Raw genomic sequence first — 19,243 nt, 5'->3', positions numbered from 1 at the left:
CAGTTCACTCTTCTCTCAGGTGGATGGTAAATGCTCCACAGAGCTTAGAACAGCCTGACTTCACATGTGTGCAGCTGTTTGGTCACCAGGCTGAAAATCCTTCTTACTCTCAGTCTACCTGCCACCTGAGCTATTCACCCTCTTATTTGAAGGAACTGACACATTCTCTGTGACATTATTTCATGTCCTACCTCCTCCACCCCAGGTTCCACATGGTCAACATGAAAGAAAGGACCACAACACCAGCATTTGGATTTCCTCTTAGACGTCTTTACATCTACGTCATGAACAAGACACACGGATTTCTCATTAGTGTCTGGTCTAGTGTTTTCTTCTCAATTCCTGTTTCTGGCTTGAGGGGAACCCCTGTTTTCTAGGTGAATGGAACTGGTAATTACATGACTCTTCACCGTATATGAACAGAGGAGAAGGCTCCTACCTGTGCAGCAATTACAAGTTAAACAATTCCTTTAACACAGTGACCATCACTTAACCCCTCTGCACCACACAGGCCTTACAGGAAGGCTTCAGGGGAGCAGACAGTGTGTTCTCAAGTAATTACGAGTTTCATCTCTTAAGGCAATGGATATAATTTTAATTCACACATTTTGTAAGGCTTATGAGTGTGCATGAATTCGGTAATTTTTAAACTGCTGAGAATTACTGTCTATCCCTCGGCAGGTTGTGGTCAGTTCTCAGTAACTGAGCATTCTGGGGCTGGTGGACCCTCAGGTGGGTATGCAAATGGGTCAAACACACCCATGTGCTGACACATACACTGGCCGACCACTGCCCTCACTGTTTTACCCCAGTGGGTGCTGCAGGGCACCATGCCCTCCTCATCTAAACCACGACATCATAGGGTGCAGCCAGTTAGGACAGAAAGAGGTGGCTGCCTGCTTGATTATGGGGGTGACTTCACCCTCAAGTCCCCCCATCTGCCACAGATGAAAGTAAACACTACCAAGACATGATCTGCTTGGGGAAGAGAGGTGGCCAGTTTCTCAGAGGAAAAAGGCTGTGAGCAGTGGCCAGTTTCTCAGAGGAAAAAGGGCCAGGAGCCCCTTCCTCCAGGGGCTTTTATTGGGTTGTAATACACAGGAATACAGGGTGGCAAGGATCAAACAGTATAATTAGAAATGTAATTTAGAAAACTCAAGAGGATAAGAAAGGCTATGGAATTTACTGATAATTTTGTTTACCATGATTTTTCCTTCCTGTTGTTCCAACTTTCCTTCTTTTCTACTTTTTTTTGGTTGCTTAGAGAATTAATTTTTAAGGGCCAGTTTCATTGTGTGTAGAGTTCTATGTTGACAACTTTTAATTTTGGCTTCTACAGTGTTTACTCAGCTATAATCTTATTGTTGTTCCTTCTAAAGTAATTCATTTTTTTCCTGGCCAATTTTAAACCTTTTTATTTATCTTTCATTTTCAATAGTTAGACTAATATGTTTCCAGTGAGGTTTCCTTTTTCTTTTTCACTTTTTTTAAATTGTTGTTCATGTACAGGTTTTCTTTATATGATATCTTGCTTGTGTTTTTCTGAGCTTCTCAAATCCGTATCATTGATATAGTTTGTCAAGAGATATAAAAATAATATGGAAGTGAAGTAACTAGGGAATAAGTCTGCCTTTCCTTCCGTATGTTGTAAAACATAAATGGGAGGTAAAATAAGAACAGAAGCCAAGGAGAAATGGGAACATTTCTATAAGGAGTTGTAAGATAGTATCATCCTATTTTTGTTCAACACTGACTATTTTTCAACTCTAGTTCGAGCACTTGGAAATTATTGGCGACCCCACAGTGAATCTCATTCCTTCCTTTACTTGATTCTCAGCTGGTATTATAGAAATAAGCAGCTCTATGATCATTGTAGGTACTAAGCTACTCTCTATAGCAAGAAGTTTTTCCTCTGGGTGTTTATTTCTCTGAAATTTACCACCTGTTATCAGGTGATGTGAATGTTTATGATTAAACTGGTTACTTAGGGAGGTGTTAACACTGTTTCTGCAATTCAACAACAACAACAAAAAGATGTTTTCTTAAGACACTACTAATCTAGTTCTTGAGAAATGGGCTCTAGAAATTTTTATAGCATTAGGCATACAATCCACAATCCAGATGTTTCATCTCTGAACAAAACTACTCAGGGACTATCCTTGTACATCAAAATTTTCCCCACTTTCAGTCTTGGAAAATTCACATTCTCTTATCAAACTTTACTGCTAGGTAGTTTTTCTGACTTTTAAGTCATTCTCAAACTACATCTCAAAGAGAATAGGTTCTGCTTAGCCAAAAGTTCTGTCCATCCTTCACCTGGACCTCACCTGCAGCACCCTATACAAGGCGTCCTTCACCTGAACATTCCTCAGGCTGTAGATGAGCGGGTTTAACAATGGATTGAAGAGATTGTAAAACAGGGACAGTATTTTTTCTTGTTCCTTTTTATGAGGGGACTCTGGGACCATATAAATAACCATGGCAATGCCAAAGAAGAACCCGACCACACAGAGGTGGGAGGAGCAGGTGGAGAAGGCCTTCCTGCGGCCCTCCCCAGACTGGATCTTCAGGATGGCCCAGAGGATGCTGGTATAGGAGACCAGCACCAAGCAGAGGGGCCCGACTAAGATAAAGACAGAAGCAGCGAAGATGACAACTTCATTGAGCCAGGTGTCAGCACAGGCCAGTGCAAGGACAGACAAGAGCTCACAGAAGAAGTGGTTGACTTCACAGGGCCCACAGAATGGCAGCCTTAGAAGGAGAAGCACGTGTATCAGAGCCAGGAAAAATCCACACAACCAGGATGTGGCTGCCAGGACTGTGCACACAGTCCAGCTCATGATGACTGTGTACTGAAGGGGGTGGCAGATGGCCACATACCGATCATAGGACATTGCCACCAAAATCAGACACTCTGTGAGAGCAAAAGCTATATACAAAAAGGTCTGCATGATGCATGGGACAAAGAAGATGGCTCTATTCTGGGTCACTAAGTTTGCCAGCATCTTGGGGACATTGTTGGAAGCAAAGGACATGTCAATGATGGCCAGGTGGGAGAGGAAGAAGTACATGGGGGTGTGTAGTCTCTGGTCCAGACAGATGAGTGCAAAGATCATGCCATTTGCCAACAGACTGAAGGTGTAGAGCAGGGAGAAGACCCAGATGAGGAGCACTTCTGTCTCTGCGCTGAGCTGGAATCCCAGCAGCACGAACTCTGTGACCCGTGATCGGTTCCCCCCCATTCCTTACAGAGACCTGCTCAAGAACTGAAGTGTGATAAAGGTCAGGGCTGGAGAATCAATAAAAATTGAAATTACTTAATACAAAAGAACATACGTACACATGCTAGTCTCTATTATGTTTCAATTGTTTTCAGTGTTAACCTAACAAACATTTCAAAACCACATTTATGAAGGAAAGACAAACTGTTTAGCATAATGTGACATTGTGTCATTGGTAAAAGAGCCATCCAGACAAATTCTTCATTCTAGAGCCTCTACTTCAGCTTTTCCAACCTCTTTTGGAAAATCTGCCATAGTTCACTAATTTAAAAGTAGTCATCCTAACTGGTGGTTTAGTTTTAGCTTAAAACATCTCATAATTCTAGAACTTTATTTTACTTTTTCACTTAATTCCCTTACTTATTTTTCCTTCCATGTGAAAAATTTGCTGACAATAGACAATTTTAAGTCACAGGTCAAAGTTTCAAAAGGCTTATTCATATTGGACAAGATTTGTGTCTTCACTGAAGATATGACAATTTTCTACTTCTTTATAGAAACAAACAAAAAAATAATATAAATAACTTACAAATATATGTTTTTAGGTAAGCACTCTGATTATTTTGGTGTGTGAATGTTTAGTCTTGCATGCATATGTATGCACTTACTGTATAATAGAAACTTTTAAAATAATAAATATTAGATCCTTTGATTTTCCTTTGGCAATACCATTCCTGAACCCTTCACCATGTCACAGTCTTCTATGACATTTAACCATTGTTGTTCTTTGCTTTTTTTCATTTCATGCATATACTATAATTTAGTGACTCTCCCTTTCTGGCAATCAGACTGGGGACTATGTGCCTCCCATTGACCGTGTGTCATGGGGCAGTGTACACACGCCTGTGTGTGTGTGGGAGCAGTATGTGTGTGTAAATATATGGTGTACACATCTACACACTGTTTTTTAATGAAAATCTTAGGATACATTCCTGGGAGTGAAATCACTGATGAAGGACACTCCTTCCATTTTCTGGCCAGGAGAGAAATAAAAGCAAGCACAGGAGGTGTTTTAAAGCTCAGCCTGGGCCAGACTCCCTCAGTGGGGAAGGTGGCCGACTCCACAATTTAGACTTTGTAAACCCACATTCAGACTTCCCTTGTGGTTGTCCGACCTGATGCGTACTTCTTTTTTATTTTTTAAGATTTTATTTATTTATTTTTAGAGAGAAGGGAAGGGAGGGGGAAAGAGAGGGAAAGAAACATCAATGTGTGGTTGCCCCCATGCGCCCCCAACTGGGGACCCAGCCTGCATCTCAGGCAAGTGCCCCAACCAGGACTCAAACCAGCAACCCCTTGGTGCACAGGCCAGCACTCAATCCACGGACCCACACCAGCCGGGGCTGATGGGGAGGTACTTCTATTATGCTGGACCCCAAGAGGTGTGTGCCTTAAACCTCTGACTGGAACTGGGAATAATGCACCCCCTTTGGGTTACTCTTGCCATTACTTGATAAGTGGTAGATGAGAAAGCAATAACAAAAGAAAAAGAAACTCCTCAAATCTGCATGCAACCTGAGTGATGGGTAAGGAGAGCGCTGATTTTGGGGAGGGGACTGTCTTCCCCAGCTGCCAATACACAGCCCACCCCCCACCCCCAGCCCATAGCTCCTTCCCAGTGGCCTCAGATGCAGAGATGCCTCACCCCAGCACAGGCACTTCCCATGCTGCCCACAACCCACCACTGACTGTGGTGGGGACAGGAAGGCCCAGCCCCTGCAACCCAGTGTAGGGAAACTGGGGTCCCTGTGCTTCAGAGCTGCCTTTGGTGTTTACCGAACCTTCACTGCACTGACATGGAAGGTTTCCAAGCTCCCCTGCCCTTCTGCAAGTGTTGATTCCCTAAAACAGTCTGCTGCATTGCAAATGCCATCTCAGTGTCCACTTTTGGAGGATCCACGCAGGGACCACCAACAATATGCAGACCTTCCCCTTCCCCTAATCACTAGCCTTGTGACCATGCCTAGATCCAACTGCCCTCTGGTCCCCAAGGGTTAACACACTTCAGACACACCTTGTCTTAGTTTCTTACTTGCTAGGTTTCTGAAGTTTTCTAAATGGCCATGATATCCCGTACGCCACCCTTTTTACTCCTCCTGTGTCACACCCAGGGGACACAACACAACAGACAGTCCTCTGTGCCTTATGCAGCTATGTGAATCGCACGCTCGCACAGAGTCAGATGTGAAAGAGGCAGCCCACCCCCTCCTGCAGGACACGCGTCCTCAGAATCACAGCAGGAAAACAGAAGGTGAACACCTGCTCCCAGCTGCCTCGGCTGGGAAAAGACGCCCACCACTTCTGCTCACTTTTCAGGCCAGGAACACTCATCTGTATTCACTCGAACTTAAGGGAAGGCTAATAAAAATACAGGAAATTACATGGACACCTGACAACCTCTGCAACTCCTGAAATTTGATTGTTTTCGCTGGCTGGCCAGCTCTGTCTGTACTGATGTATTTCCCACTTTGTGCTCAGTGAGGACATACTGATTGATTGAAATTGGCCCTGGTGGGAATATTTACACCACAGACATCAGCAGATGCTATAAATAAGGCTCCCCTCCCCTTTAGAAAGTCTATGTTAAGCATTGATCATTGTTTATATGCAATATTTTTTAAACTCAATCCACTGTAGTTATTTTTCTCTCAAATTTAGGCTCTACACTGAGAATTACTATTGTTTCTTACATAACTGACATCAGAAGCAAGACTTTTCAGCCCAAACTTCATCTGCTGCACAGAAGAGAATAAGTGTATCACCTGTTGTTATTTAGCATAGCACTGCAGCATTTACATACGCGTGGTACATGTCATTTTATCTTGCACAATCACAGCAAATTTCCACATAGACAAGAAGTAGTTTTCAGTCCATTGTGAGTTAAATTTACTTTTGTACTAAAATTACAATTCTTCACATATATGATCACCTTTGTTTTTTTTTTAAAAAGATTTTTTTTAAAGATTTTAGAGGGGAAGGGAGGGAAGAAAGGGATGCCTTAAAGGGCATGACAGTCCTGTGACTTCCTGTGCATTCTTGGCCAAGACCTCCTGTTTGATTAAAGAGCTCTCCTTGCTTATTCAAAAAGAATCACCATAAACAAGGGCCAGCCAGCTCTTTCTGCCCAGGCTCAGTCAGAAGTCAGGGCAGAGGTGGCCTGGCCCTTTCCACAATGGTGCTGGATTCAAGGCTGTTCTGGGCACTGACTCGTCACGAACGGGGAGTCGCTACAAACTGATGTTAAATGCGCAGCACTGGTCCAAGTTTTCAGTGAAAATAATTAGATTGTCACTGTAATTCTCCAGTTATCTTTAAAGACAGGGTCAAGGATGAAATAGTGAAGAGTGTGGTACAGAAGGCCTTTCCACTGAATTCAAATGCTTCCAGCATATAAAATGGATATGATAGTGTTATCATATACTTCTTTCTGCCCTTTTGGATGGAAGCTATGATGTTTTTGTTAAATGAGTGAGTGCCAGACACAGTGAAAAACACACACTTTGAGGACTAAATACAGGGCTGAGTGAAAGCTGTTGAGTGCACAAAACAGTTCACTTATTCTTGTGTTCTTATTTATTAGTTATTGTCCTATTTTCCATATGAACAAGTGTTAACCTACCTTTGGCCCACCCTGTACATATATATAGATCCTGTGTGTTGGCAAAGCTGTTATTTTTGCTTTAAATAAATAAAATGTTGACCATTAGATGTTAATGATTTGGCAATCATTTTAGTCTATAATAGTGGACTGTTATAAACCTATAAACAGTCAAACACATTTTCTAGTTTAGATCTGCTTTGCACTTGTATTTAGAGACATGTGAAGAGGAAGTTGTATTAATCAAAAGAAGAACTGTTTAAAGTAACTTTAAAATCACAATTCAATGCATGCCAGAGCTTTGAAGTTTTTAAACTACGAACCCGAGAGAAGCATCAGTTAAGGTGGAGTGGTGTCTCTTAGAAATAAAATCTCATATGAACTCCCAGACTTTTCTTTTCTATAAGTATGATCGAGCGAGCAACAATTCTACATAACAGTGTACTCAGTAAGGGAAATTAACTTTAGCTACAAAAATAATTGTCTAGAGTTCAGGATAGGGTAAGAAACCTCAGGACTATATCAGTCTTTTCAGACCCTATTAGAAACAACCAGCAATGATTGAAATACATTTAATCTCTAAACCGAAAAGTGAATAATTTAAGTAAGGATAACCCGTTTTTACTGATTAGGAACTCTTACCTCTCTGCATCACAATCTGACTTCCCAGATGGCTTTTTGCAGCTGTGTTTTTTTAATTCTAAATTATCTGATCCTTTGTTCTGCGATTTTAGTTACCATTATATTAATATTTTTCGATTGGCCAAAACTAAAAATAAAAGTTGAGATATCACATAACACTGAGTCATTCTAGCAATGGAAGAGAGAACAAACACGAGAGCATTTGATGGTGGAAAATAATTCCACTTGTCAGTCAATGGAATGAGAATGTGACCAGCTCGTGGAAATGAAACTATAGAGTCAGGAAGAGCGCTTCCCCACAGGGGCAGGGGGTGCCCCCAGCACAGGAGCCTCTGAAACACGCTCCAGCTCTGTGGCGTGTGCACAAAACCGCAGCACTGGCAGTCATCCTATGCTTCCCTGAGGCCAGGAAAATGCCTTCCTAACAGACAGATGCTGTCAGAGAGTGAAATACACCGATGCTCATTAATAAACGGGTGGAATATATCTCAGAAATTACATCATCACAGTTATCAACAACCACACCTAACGTAGAGGAAGCTAGATCAGGGTTGCTGTGGAGTGGGAGTGGGAGGAGGGAAGGGGGAGAGGTACAGAAAATAAGCATAGACAGTAGATAGAAAGATAGGGGGAGGGTGGTGAGGGTGTTCATGATAGGGGGGGGGGGGGGGGTTGCAGGGTGGAGGGGAACGGGGTGGGGAATAGAACAAATGTAATGGCATAATCAATTTTAAAAAAGAATGAAAAAAAAGAATTACCATCACCATTTTACTGTTTTGGGACAGGCAATGAGTACTGCTTAGAAACACTATCAGTAGGACTTCTGCTTGCTTTTAAGCTATGGCTGGGCACTCTGTGATACAAAGGTTAGCAGCAAGTGTTGTATCGGAAATTTTACTGGTGGAAGTCTCCGTATCTATACACATAGCTCTGTTTATCCTTCCACTAAGTGACTTGGGTCAAGTTATGTAACATCTCTGCACATTAAACCTTCATCTGAGTGTAGGATGACCTTTCACCTCTGTGGCCCAGTTCAGAAAGCCACAGGCAGAGGTCATGGCCTGGAAAAGGAGTTTCACATTTTCTTTGTCTTTCTATTTTTTCAAAAAATTTTATTTAGTTATTTTTAGGGAGTGGGGAAGGGAGGGAGGAAAGAGGGAGAAAAACATCAATCGGTTGCCTCTTGTGCACCCCTAGCTGGAGTCCTGGCCCACAACCCAGGCCTGTGCCCTGCCTGGAATTGTACCTGTGACCCTGTGGGTTCTCAGGCTGACGGTCAATCCACTGCTCTGAGCCACCCCAGCCAGGGCTGTCTTTCTACTTAGTTTCCTTTCAGGCCAGTTCTGGTCTCCATTTCTCCTCCCATTATCGGAGGAGACGTAAACATAGGGAAGGACATGAGGTGGAGTGAGAAGGTCCACGCTCACAGCCCAGCTAGGAAGAGCCCCACCCAGGATAACTTGTTTGCCTTCCTGCACAGCCGCCTTGAATGCGCACTCTGACTCGAGGAGACGAACGTCTGTCACCGCAGTCCAGGTGATTTCTGCTGTCTCCTCATCCTAAGGCAATCACCCTCATCCCAAACCACCTACCAGTGCTAATCGGTCTCCTCTGTGCACGGCGCGTTAACTCTCGCTGTGACCTTAAGATTCTGCTTTAACCTGGAGGCAATGCCGTGGGAGGCAGGCCTCTTCCTTCCTCTAGCTGTGTCCCTGGTGAGAAATCCCAGGGTTGAAAATACTTCTCTTTATGATGGTGTCGGAGGGTGACACAGCTATTGTTCTCTGCACCCCCAGGAGCAACGATAGTGTTTCTGATCAGCTCCATCCAACCAACTGGACTCTTGAGAATTCAGAAATTGCAATGGTGCCCCATACATCATTATCCCAACATACATCTTTCCTAAGGGAGGCCAAAAAAGAAAGTTTTGCTGAACGTTCTCTCTGGAGAAAAATAAAGATTACCTGTGTTTCACTGCCCTCAGAGGAAACATTTTGGAAAGGGCAGGAGCAGATAGATTCTCACAGGATGCAAACAGATTTGCAAACAGGAGACTGAGGCAAATATCGCAATTTATCACTTGGGCATAGAATAGTTTTGCTAATTCAAACTTCTTATCCCAACCCCTAATATGTAATAAATGGGCTCCTACAGAGCCTGGGCCACTACCTCTAAATGGCATAAAACCTCCCAAGAGGACACATATCATCCCGACAGGTGTGGCTCATTTGGTTGGGCATCGTCCCTCAAAGTGAAAGGTCACGGGTTCGATTCCCAGTCAGGGCATATGTCTGGATGGTGGGTTTGGTCCCTGGTCGGGGCACATGCAAGAGGCAACCAAATGAGTTTCTCTTTCACATCGATGTTTCTCTTTCACATTGATGTTTTTCTCCCTCTCTTTCTCCCCCTCTTCCCCTCTTTTTGAAGATAAAAGAAATAATGTCAAAGGCAAGCTCTGGCCATAAAGTGATTGAGGTACGAGGAGGGAAGGCCTTGTGACTGCCGGTCTCTGGCGGTGAGTCTGAGCCCACCTGCCAATACTCCTGAGAATCAGAGCCCACACGACCTCAGTGACCAAACCCCGAAGTCCAAGCGGCTTCCAGGGATATGGCCCAGGGGGCTGCTGCCGAGGCTGCCCAAGGCAGCCTCCTGACAAAAGAGAAACATGCGCTGCCACATCAGAGGACCCAAGCTCATCCTTCTGTCGCTGAAACCCTTAGCCCAGAACCTCATTTACAGCGCAGCAAAACAAATGCCAAGCAGACTCAATCATTGATTAATTAAGATCAACAAGATGAGCAAATAAAGTGAAATCATCTAGTTGGGAGTATAGGAAGTCAGCTATGTTTATGGGCTTTTTTAATTGATCGATTTCAGAGAGAGGAAGGGAGAGATGGGTGGGGGGGTGGGCGGCTGTTGTTCCACTTACCAAAGCTCCATTGGTTGCTTCTTGTATGTGTCCTGACAAAGGATTGAAGGGCAACCTTGGCATGTGGGGATGACACGCTAACCAACTGAGCTACCCCGCCAGGGCCTCTTTATGTTTTATATTCCTATGTTTGACTAAGATTTGTTCAACTTTATATTTGATTTATCTTAATAAAATTATCAACAATTAATAAAAATTAATTATCTGCAAATGCTGCAAGAGATTGCTTTCATCTCTCTGTGAACTAACCATATTGCTAAATTCAGGCAGACTCTGCCCTGTGTGGTCTGTGTGTTGTGGCTGCAACAGACAAGTTCACATGGACTACAGAAGTCCTGTGGAGAAAAGGGGACAGCATGGCCACTCTCTAAGTGAGAGAGAGGGCCCCAGCCCCTGCCTGGACAGGCTTTTATTGCTTTCCTGGGCATGTTACATTGAGGATGGTCCTCATTTACTATGTACAGGTTCACTGTAGGTGATTACCTTTTACAGAAAACAAAGGAAAGAATGCTGCTAATTACTTCAAAGAGAAGGATATTGCAGATCAAGGGGAAGGTGGTTGGTCCAGTTACACTCCATACTTGGGAGGTTTAGCACAGATTTGAGGAAGTTACTTTAAAGATATGCAGTAAACATTTCCTGCCTCAATTTAGGGTGAGAGAGTTTTAGCAAGAGCAAGCCTCAAAGCAGCCTAGGTACAATGCAGGCCCGATTCCCCCTGGGAAAACTGATTCCTGGGCTCAGCTCTGTCAGTTTTCAAAATCAGGAGCTGGGCTACATTTGCCATGCCACACAGAATGGATCCCTGTGCTAAATGATTACAATGCCTTTGCCTTCGCAGTTCATCCATGAGTTACGAATTAATTCCTACATCTCTATTCTATTTTCTAAAAGCACTTACACGATTTCGGCTTTTAGCACTGATTCTATTAAGTGGTACCCAATGGCTAAAGTTTAGTTTTGATTTTTGCTTTCCAAGCCTACATAATTGAAGGCAGGACTGGCCATTCCCGATCTAAGGAAGTCACTTTAAAACACCAAACTCTCCAGCCTGAGGCCCTGTCCTCTTTCAGCTCTGGTGACAGGATGCAGAGCTGACCACCCTCTCCACCGCTGGCTCCTGTATCTGTTCGGTGGCCTGGTTTTTCTCCCATTTTGTTACCCACCAAACACCTTTCAAACACAGAACACACTCACAATTTGTACACTTTGTCCGTTGCCACGGCTCAGGTGGCCAGCCGTCCAGGACTGAAAATCCTGCAGTTCAGAAAAACCCCCGGTCCTGGGCAAACTGGAATAGTCAGTCACCTGAGTGCCACCAAAATGATTAAAACTATATTCGGATCGCAAGCGTTAGCATTACCTTTCAACCACGTCCGTGATACTGACTCTGGGTCCATTCCTTGATGAGCAGACATACTTACACTTGGACTTCACACACAGGCACACCTGCACCTGCTTAAAATCCTCCCGCGGCGTCCACTTACCCACGCACCTGCGGCTGCTCAGGCAAGGCCCTCCACACGGCCCCACGGGCCTGCGTTTTCCAACAGATCTTGAACCTTTACTGTATTCATTTTACTGAATATAGCCACTTAAAGAGCCCAGTGGCTTGGTTCTCTTTGAAATGTTAATGACGGAAAACGTTCAGCACACAGAAGAGTGGGAAATCGGTACACAGATCCCCTGTGCATCACAGCCTCCGCTACAATCAGCACCTTGCCAAGGCTGTCTGTTAAAGGCTCTGAGGAGAGTTCAAATACAGGGTGGGGCAGACACTGGTTTAGAGTCGCTCACCTAGAAAATAATACAATAATGAACAAATAACGGTACAAGAATAAACTCCGTGTTCCGCGTACTCACGACTGTAAACCTGCTTCTGCCCCACCCTGTATTTCCAGCAGTTTTAGCGTAAAATATATTGTGGGTTCGAACTCAGGAGCTCACAGCGACTCTGTGACTTCCTCCTAAATGCCGCGGCCATTCTCGGGGTGGGATGGGACCCCCTTCAAATCCTCGCATGTGTGTCTCGTCTGCAAGCTGCAGCTCTTCCCACTCTGCGCATTGCAACAATGAGATCATCATAATATGTTTTATTATATACAAGGGCAGGCACTCCCTCACTTTATCACATTTTGGTCTCAGAAACTTAACTTAGTAAAGGGTAAATGCCCTCAACCCACAGCAAACAGTACATGTAATGGAGAACCTATAGACTTGCTTTGGACCAGGCTCAAGAAAGGACACCTGCTATCACAGCCACTGTCTGACATTAGAGGTCCTGGCCTGTGAATAAGAGAACAGATGAAGATGTACCAAAATATAGGGAAAACTAACATCACCTACAGGTGATATGCTTATATAGCTAGGGAAAAATGTCAACAGTCTATTACACTTAATGAGAGAGAACCAGATGCAAGACCATCTTCCAGAAATCTGGAGCATTTCTGCACATCAGCGATAACCAACTATAAAATAAAATAGAATGCCAGTTATGACAGCAACACAAACTCTGGAATATTCGGAATTCCTTAGTGGAGAGCGTGCATGTGCTCTACGCAGGGCTCTGCCAAAGCCTACAGTCGTCCCTGTCTTCTCTAGCTACCTTCCTGTTTTGCTTTTCTCTATAGCAATGAACACCACACACAGGCTACTTATTTATTACATGTATTGTCTGTCTCCTTTAACTAGAATGTAATCTCCATGAAAGTAGAAATTTTTGTTTGCTTGAAAAAATGTTTTTATTGACTGATTTTAGAGAAGTAGAAAGGAAAGGAGAGAGGGAGAAAGAGAGAGGAAAAGAGAAAGGTCAATTTTTGTTGTCCCACTAATGCACTCATGGCTGACCAAGGATCAAACCCACAACCTTGGCATATAAGGACAACACTCTAACCAACTGAGCTACCCTGCCACAGTTTTGTTTGCTTTTTATTGTTGTATTTGTAACACCTAGAAGAGTGTCTAGCACACAATATGTACTTCACAAAGCTTTGTCTGACACCTGTGGAGAAAATATTAAAACTCACAAGAGGAATGGCAGGATCTGAGTTATGTTTCACAGGAATCGCTGTGTGTTGAGATACAAGAATAGAAGCAGAGAATAGCTATAGGCCTTTGCAGGAACACACCAGGGTGGAGGAGTGGAGATGATGAGAAGTGTGAACTGTGCATATTTTGAAAGTAGAGATGATAAGATGTTCTTCCAGATTTGTACTATTTGTAACAGAAAGAGTGGTCAATGGCCTAATCACAGCAGTGATGGAGTTATGGTGAACTGAAGTGGGAATCAGACCAGCATATGAGGACATGTTCATACCAATTACTTACCAAGTAATCAAAAATAAAACAATTTTATATCTTTTAGGGTAGAAGAAATTCAGAGCATGCAGGCAGTGTATAGATAAGAACTCTTACACTCTAAAGTAGGAGGGTAGACTTTTAAAGCTATTCTGGAGAGAATTATCCATGCATGACCTAGCAACCGAGGTGCTGTGTATATTCTGTAAATAAATTCTCACTTGGGTCCTTACCTGTGATATTATGATGTGCAATATGGAGTTATCGGTGGTGCCGGGGAGCTGGGTTCCATGACAAAGAGTGACAGCTAAAATGTGGTAAACACCATGGATTACTATGAATAGTTAGAAGTAATAGATCAACAACATGTATGGCTCTTAAAAATATGTATGGGTTTTTAAAATATAGTGTTTTATAATATAGACACAGGAGGAGTAGTTAACAATATAATGCACTTTTTAAAAATACATAAATGTACCTCAACATAACTAAATGCCTTAAACAAAGTAGAATAGAGAGCCATAAGCAAGAAAGAAATAAGAAAAAAGGGGATAAAATAATTAATTTTTAAGCCCTAACAAAAGAGGCCTTGCACAATTGGTGAATGTTCCATGTACTGAGGACTATTATTAATCGATTAACTCAACTCTGCACCTGAGATTTTTTTTAAAGCCTTATTTACTAATATTATAAATTCCAACCTATGTGGCCTTTACATACTTCAGGAAAGGCAGCTTTCTCCCAGCTGCAACAAACAGTAAAGAAAATTTCCGTCAATAACCTATTCAATGAGCAGGAACTGTTTGCACTGTGCAGGCACTGAGCCTACAGGTGTGCTTACGAAGTCCTTGCTCTCAGGGAGCTCACAGGCTGCTGAGCAGAGGATGGCCTCTCCCAAGGGAGCAGCTTGGATGGTCTTCTTTCTGAAAAGTGGGAGCTCAAAGACGCCTTTGCTTTGGAGATTTTATTTAGAAATGTGAGCACAATTGTTCATGATGCTAATGGATAGGACTCAGAATTTCCTGGGAAAGGCAGTATTTATGAATAAGTTTTAGTATGTAGTAGTACATTAGAGACATTGTATAAGTCTCAGATTTCATGCACAAGAAAATGACATGTCAATGATTGTTTTGCCCATGAATAGGTATGACTTGTAGAAAAATAATTTTTCCTTTTACACAGATGTATGTGTTTTCTTCCGACCTTTGGTGGATAACCCTGCAAGTGTGTAGTTTGCATTTTATTCAAAGCAGGAGAGAGAGGTGACCTGGTTTATTTTCTAAGATAAAGGTGCCTTCTGCAGGTCAAACGGCCCAGGCCATGCAAATAAATTGTAGGGAAAATTAAGAGTTGGAGGGAAATTATAGATGGAGAGTTGAAATACATAACAAGTTGAAAAATAGGCAAGACAATTACAATGACTAGGGTTGTTTGTTTGGGTAATAAAGCCATAAAGAAGAACAAGAAAGGGGCCTTTGCTACAAAGGTTGAGGTAGCAGTCATTTTGGGGAAAAGCACAAACACATGGAGGGGCTTCTGTAGTGGCTGCCAGTTCTCTTTTTTGACTTGAGTGGTTGTTACAATGGGCATCGTCTTATATAATTCACTAAGTTACACATTTGTTTAGTTTGGTTTCTGCCTCTGTATTTTATTTTACAACATAAAGTGAGAAATAATAATAATTAAAAAGTGGAAGCTGCAGCGTAAAGAATAAAATGCAAAAGGAAGAGGTGGAGACAGAGCAGACTGATCATATGTTTTGTTAACAAAGCTCATGGAATCGATTGATGAATTAGATATGAAAGAATAGAATCAATAATTAGTTTGAGTGTATGGTGGTTCCTTTTACTAATACAGTCAAAGTATCTTGGAACAAGAAGAAAAGGAGTAGCTTGGGCTGGAGAAAGCGAGAGCATTAGTTCTAGTTTAAGTATGTTAAGAATGGGATTCCTATGCTCCATGTGAAATTGTTAAGCAAGCCCTTGGACATATGTGTTTGGAGCTCATGAGAAAGGTCTTTTCTGGATTGGAGATAAGAAAAATAAGAACTTTAGCTTTGATTGATAAATAGATTCTAAATAGATCAGATTGAAGGATGGACGGACGGATGGACGGATGGATGGATGGATAGATGGATGGACGGACAGATGCGACGGCTCTGGGTAAAAGAACCCAGAGCAGACATAGAACAGTGATCAACTACAGCCAATGCAACAGGGAAAAAAGCTCATTTTGAATAATTGTATAGAAAGAGAAAGCCTCATGATGCTTAGTCTTTTAACTGTGTCCTAAAAACTGTTTTCAAAATAGATGAATATTTACCCTATGCCACTAGTCTATTACATGGTATTTTACATGGATTATCCATATTCTTCAAGATGATAACATATAATAGATAGTACTCTTTTTGTAGTTGAGGAAATTGGAGGTAGAGATATTAAGCTTACTTTTTGCATTGCTGTTGAGGGTTGGGTCAAGATGTGAAGGGGGGTTGTTCTCAGTCTGAAAGTTTTCACTTTCTGCATTTCATGTTGTGAGGGAATATGTGGAAGAAACAGGAAAGGCAAGTGGAATGTGAATTCCAGGAGGACAGATTACCCAGCAGACCCCTGTTTAATAACTGAAAGCACTTTCTGCCATGTGTATAATAGGGCAATGATACGTAGTTAAAATGTGGACTAATGTGAAAAGTCAATTAAAAAATGTGCTCACCATGAGCCACCTTCTCAGCAAATCTAAGACGAAAGGGTCTGTCAATCATTTCCTTTTTGTTTGCAATGTTCTCTGGGCTGCTGGAGGAAAGTAGAAATTCTATAAATCTTTACCTGTTTTCACTAAGTTTTCTCAGTACTCTTCTTAGGACACTCATCACCTACTTGTTCTTCAAGCTGTAGATTAAGGGATTCATAATTAGTGTTGCCATGGCATAGAAGAGAGCCACCATCTCTTCCTGTTCTGCTGAGGAGCTGGCTGTGGGTCTCATGTATGTAAAGATGGCCGTTCCAAAGCACATGGTCACCACTGTGAAGTGGGAGGCACAGGTCCCAAAGGCTTTGCTACATCCCTGAGCAGAGCGAATGCACAGAATGGCAGAGACTATATGACCATAGGAGAATAGGACCAGGGAACAGGGAAGCATGATGACCAGAAACCTGAGATGGCCACCATGACCCTGTTCAATGACATGTCAGCGCAGGCCAGCCTCAGCACAGCCAACATCTCACAAGCAAAGTGATTAATGACATTATGGCACCAAGGCAGCTGAAAGATGATGGTTGTCTGCATCAGGGAATTCATGAAATCAGCCACCAAGCTGCCAGTAGCCAGCCCCAGGCACAGTCCCCCATGCATGATGACAGTGTAGTGCAGCAGGTGGCATACTGCCACATAGCGGTCATAGGCCATGGCTCCCAGCAGGAAGAACTAGAAGCTCAGGGACACACAAAGCTGGAGCACACAGCTGTGGAATGGGGTGGACTTCCTGGCCGACAGGAAATGAAGCAGCATCTGTGGGACAGTGCTGTTGGTATACCAGATGTCCACACATGACAGGACGCTGAGGAAAAAGTACATGGGCATCTGTAGGCTGTTGTCCAGTGTGATAAGGAGGAGGAGGATGAAGCTCCCCAGCACAGTCACCAGATACATGGCCAGGAAGAGGAAGAAGAGGGACAGCTGAGTCTCCCAGCAGCTGGACAGGCCCTGGAGGATAAACTCCCTCACCCATGTCTGGTTTTCCCTGCCCATGAGCCTCTGAAGACAAAAACCCAAGTTAAAAATCAATTCACACCAGACACTGATAGAGGGCCAGATGAGGTCATTCAGACCAAAGAGCCACCTAATATTAAATGGTCCCGAGGTTTTGGGACCATAATGGAACCCAGTGTTATGGTTCAGGGTCAAAGAGAAAACAAAATTCTGCTTTTCTCCTTCCTTAAGTATGAAAAGCTTGATTAAAGTGTTTAGACAGTTGAGTTAAAAACTTAACCAAAACAAACTCCTCTTCTTTAGGGCCAATTCCAACCCCTGAAGTTTGTTTACTTCTCTGTTGGAAACCAGTTTCCCCCCTCCTGACTCTCTCAAAATCCATAGGGAGTGGAACAGAACAGAAAGAAACAGCTTTTTAAATGGACTTTTTTAAACCTCTGGATTCTCTTTGAAAAGGAAACACTCAGTTTCCACCCATTTAAAATCAGAAACTTGGGGTTACAAGTTAGAAGGTGGCAAATACAAAGTAGATATTTTAGGTAGCAAAGAAAATTGTCAAAGTCACTTTTCAGAGTCAGCGACATGAAGAACAAAGACCTGGGCCATCAGGCTCCATCTTGAAAGACCTTCACCTGCTGTCTTTTATCTGGATGAGAGAATGGGAGGAAAGAATCTGTTATTTCCTCCTCCTTCAGAAGAGCGGCAGAGCATGGTTGACAGAGGGGATGGCTGTCAAGAAACAAATCAAAGTCAAGAATACATGAACTATCTTCCCTAATAAATGGAGAGAACTCAAATACTTGCTGTGCACATCAGCCTATTAATGAAGAGATCACGAAAGCTGGCTGCCGTTCCTGCTGGTTCAATTGGTATGTATCCTGCATAGTGATAGTTGTGGTTTGGAAACTATAAAGTGAGGGAAGATAGCTGAAATTAACTCAATGAAATGACTGTTGATGTTCCCTCTTACCTTTACCTGAAATTCTTGACTATGCCCGCCCTTCACCAGAGAACTGTCTTTTCTCATCCTTGTGCTATGCTCCCTATTCTATGATTCACACAACAGAGACATAGCTGGTCTGCTCAATTCCACCCCCAGACTCTCTAATTCGGCTGATAGCTTATTAATCAGAAAGCTCAAGCATTCTAGCATTCTCTCTGGAACTCTTGGTAATCCTGCTTGTACCTTATTTGAGTCACAAGTGATTTCCAAAAACCTCAAGGACTCAAGAAAGCCCACTTTTGATTTTCCACATACCATCCCTCTAATTTCCCTGTCCTTTGGGTAGAAAATGTGAGATCCATGTACAGCTTTGTTGTAAAAAACTAATAATTAGTTAAGGGTTTGACAAAGAGAATGTAATTCCTGATCCTGTAATTTCCCTTAAAAGCCTGCAGAGGTATTGGTTACAAATAGAAATACCTATGGTTAGGATATCATGTTTCTGGATCATCATCATGTTTTGTAAAGGCACTTTGTAAAGTGCCTCTCCCTGGGACTGAATGAATTCCTTTGCCAATAAACTTGAATTTCCCAGTTCAACTCTCAATGTTGTTTCCTTTACCCAGACCTAATTTCTTCTTCTGGCCAAAGGAAACATAATTTTAAGTCTGACTTAATTCATTGGAGACAGAAAAGTTGGAATAAGGATGTAACACCAATAGTAAAAAGACAACTTTTTACATTAATTTTTTTATTTAATTATTTTTCAAGTACAGTTTTCTGTCTTTTACTCCCATCCTGGCCCACCACCCCCATGCTCCCCACCTCCCTCCCACTTCCACCCC

The 19,243-nt window shown here is 42.7% G+C and overlaps 1 protein-coding gene and 1 pseudogene across 1 annotated transcript; both read right to left on the bottom strand.

Moving 5' to 3' along the window:
- Nucleotides 1–2,312: 2,312 nt before the first annotated feature.
- On the bottom strand, nucleotides 2,313–3,242 carry LOC128628277 (olfactory receptor 2A2). The gene has a single exon (XM_053670981.1). It carries the CDS (start codon nucleotides 3,240–3,242, stop codon nucleotides 2,313–2,315), a length of 930 nt encoding a protein of 309 aa, XP_053526956.1.
- A 13,326-nt stretch (nucleotides 3,243–16,568) lies between these two features.
- Nucleotides 16,569–17,494, bottom strand: LOC119054166 (olfactory receptor-like protein OLF3; annotated as a pseudogene).
- Nucleotides 17,495–19,243: the final 1,749 nt, after the last annotated feature.

Source organism: Artibeus jamaicensis, unplaced genomic scaffold, assembly GCF_021234435.1.
Source record: "Artibeus jamaicensis isolate MK-2021 breed Jamaican fruit bat unplaced genomic scaffold, CSHL_Jam_final contig_662, whole genome shotgun sequence".
Taxonomy (NCBI): Eukaryota; Metazoa; Chordata; class Mammalia; order Chiroptera; family Phyllostomidae; genus Artibeus; species Artibeus jamaicensis.
Note: the sequence above shows the minus strand (reverse complement) of the source record. Positions and strands in the feature narration are given on the sequence as shown.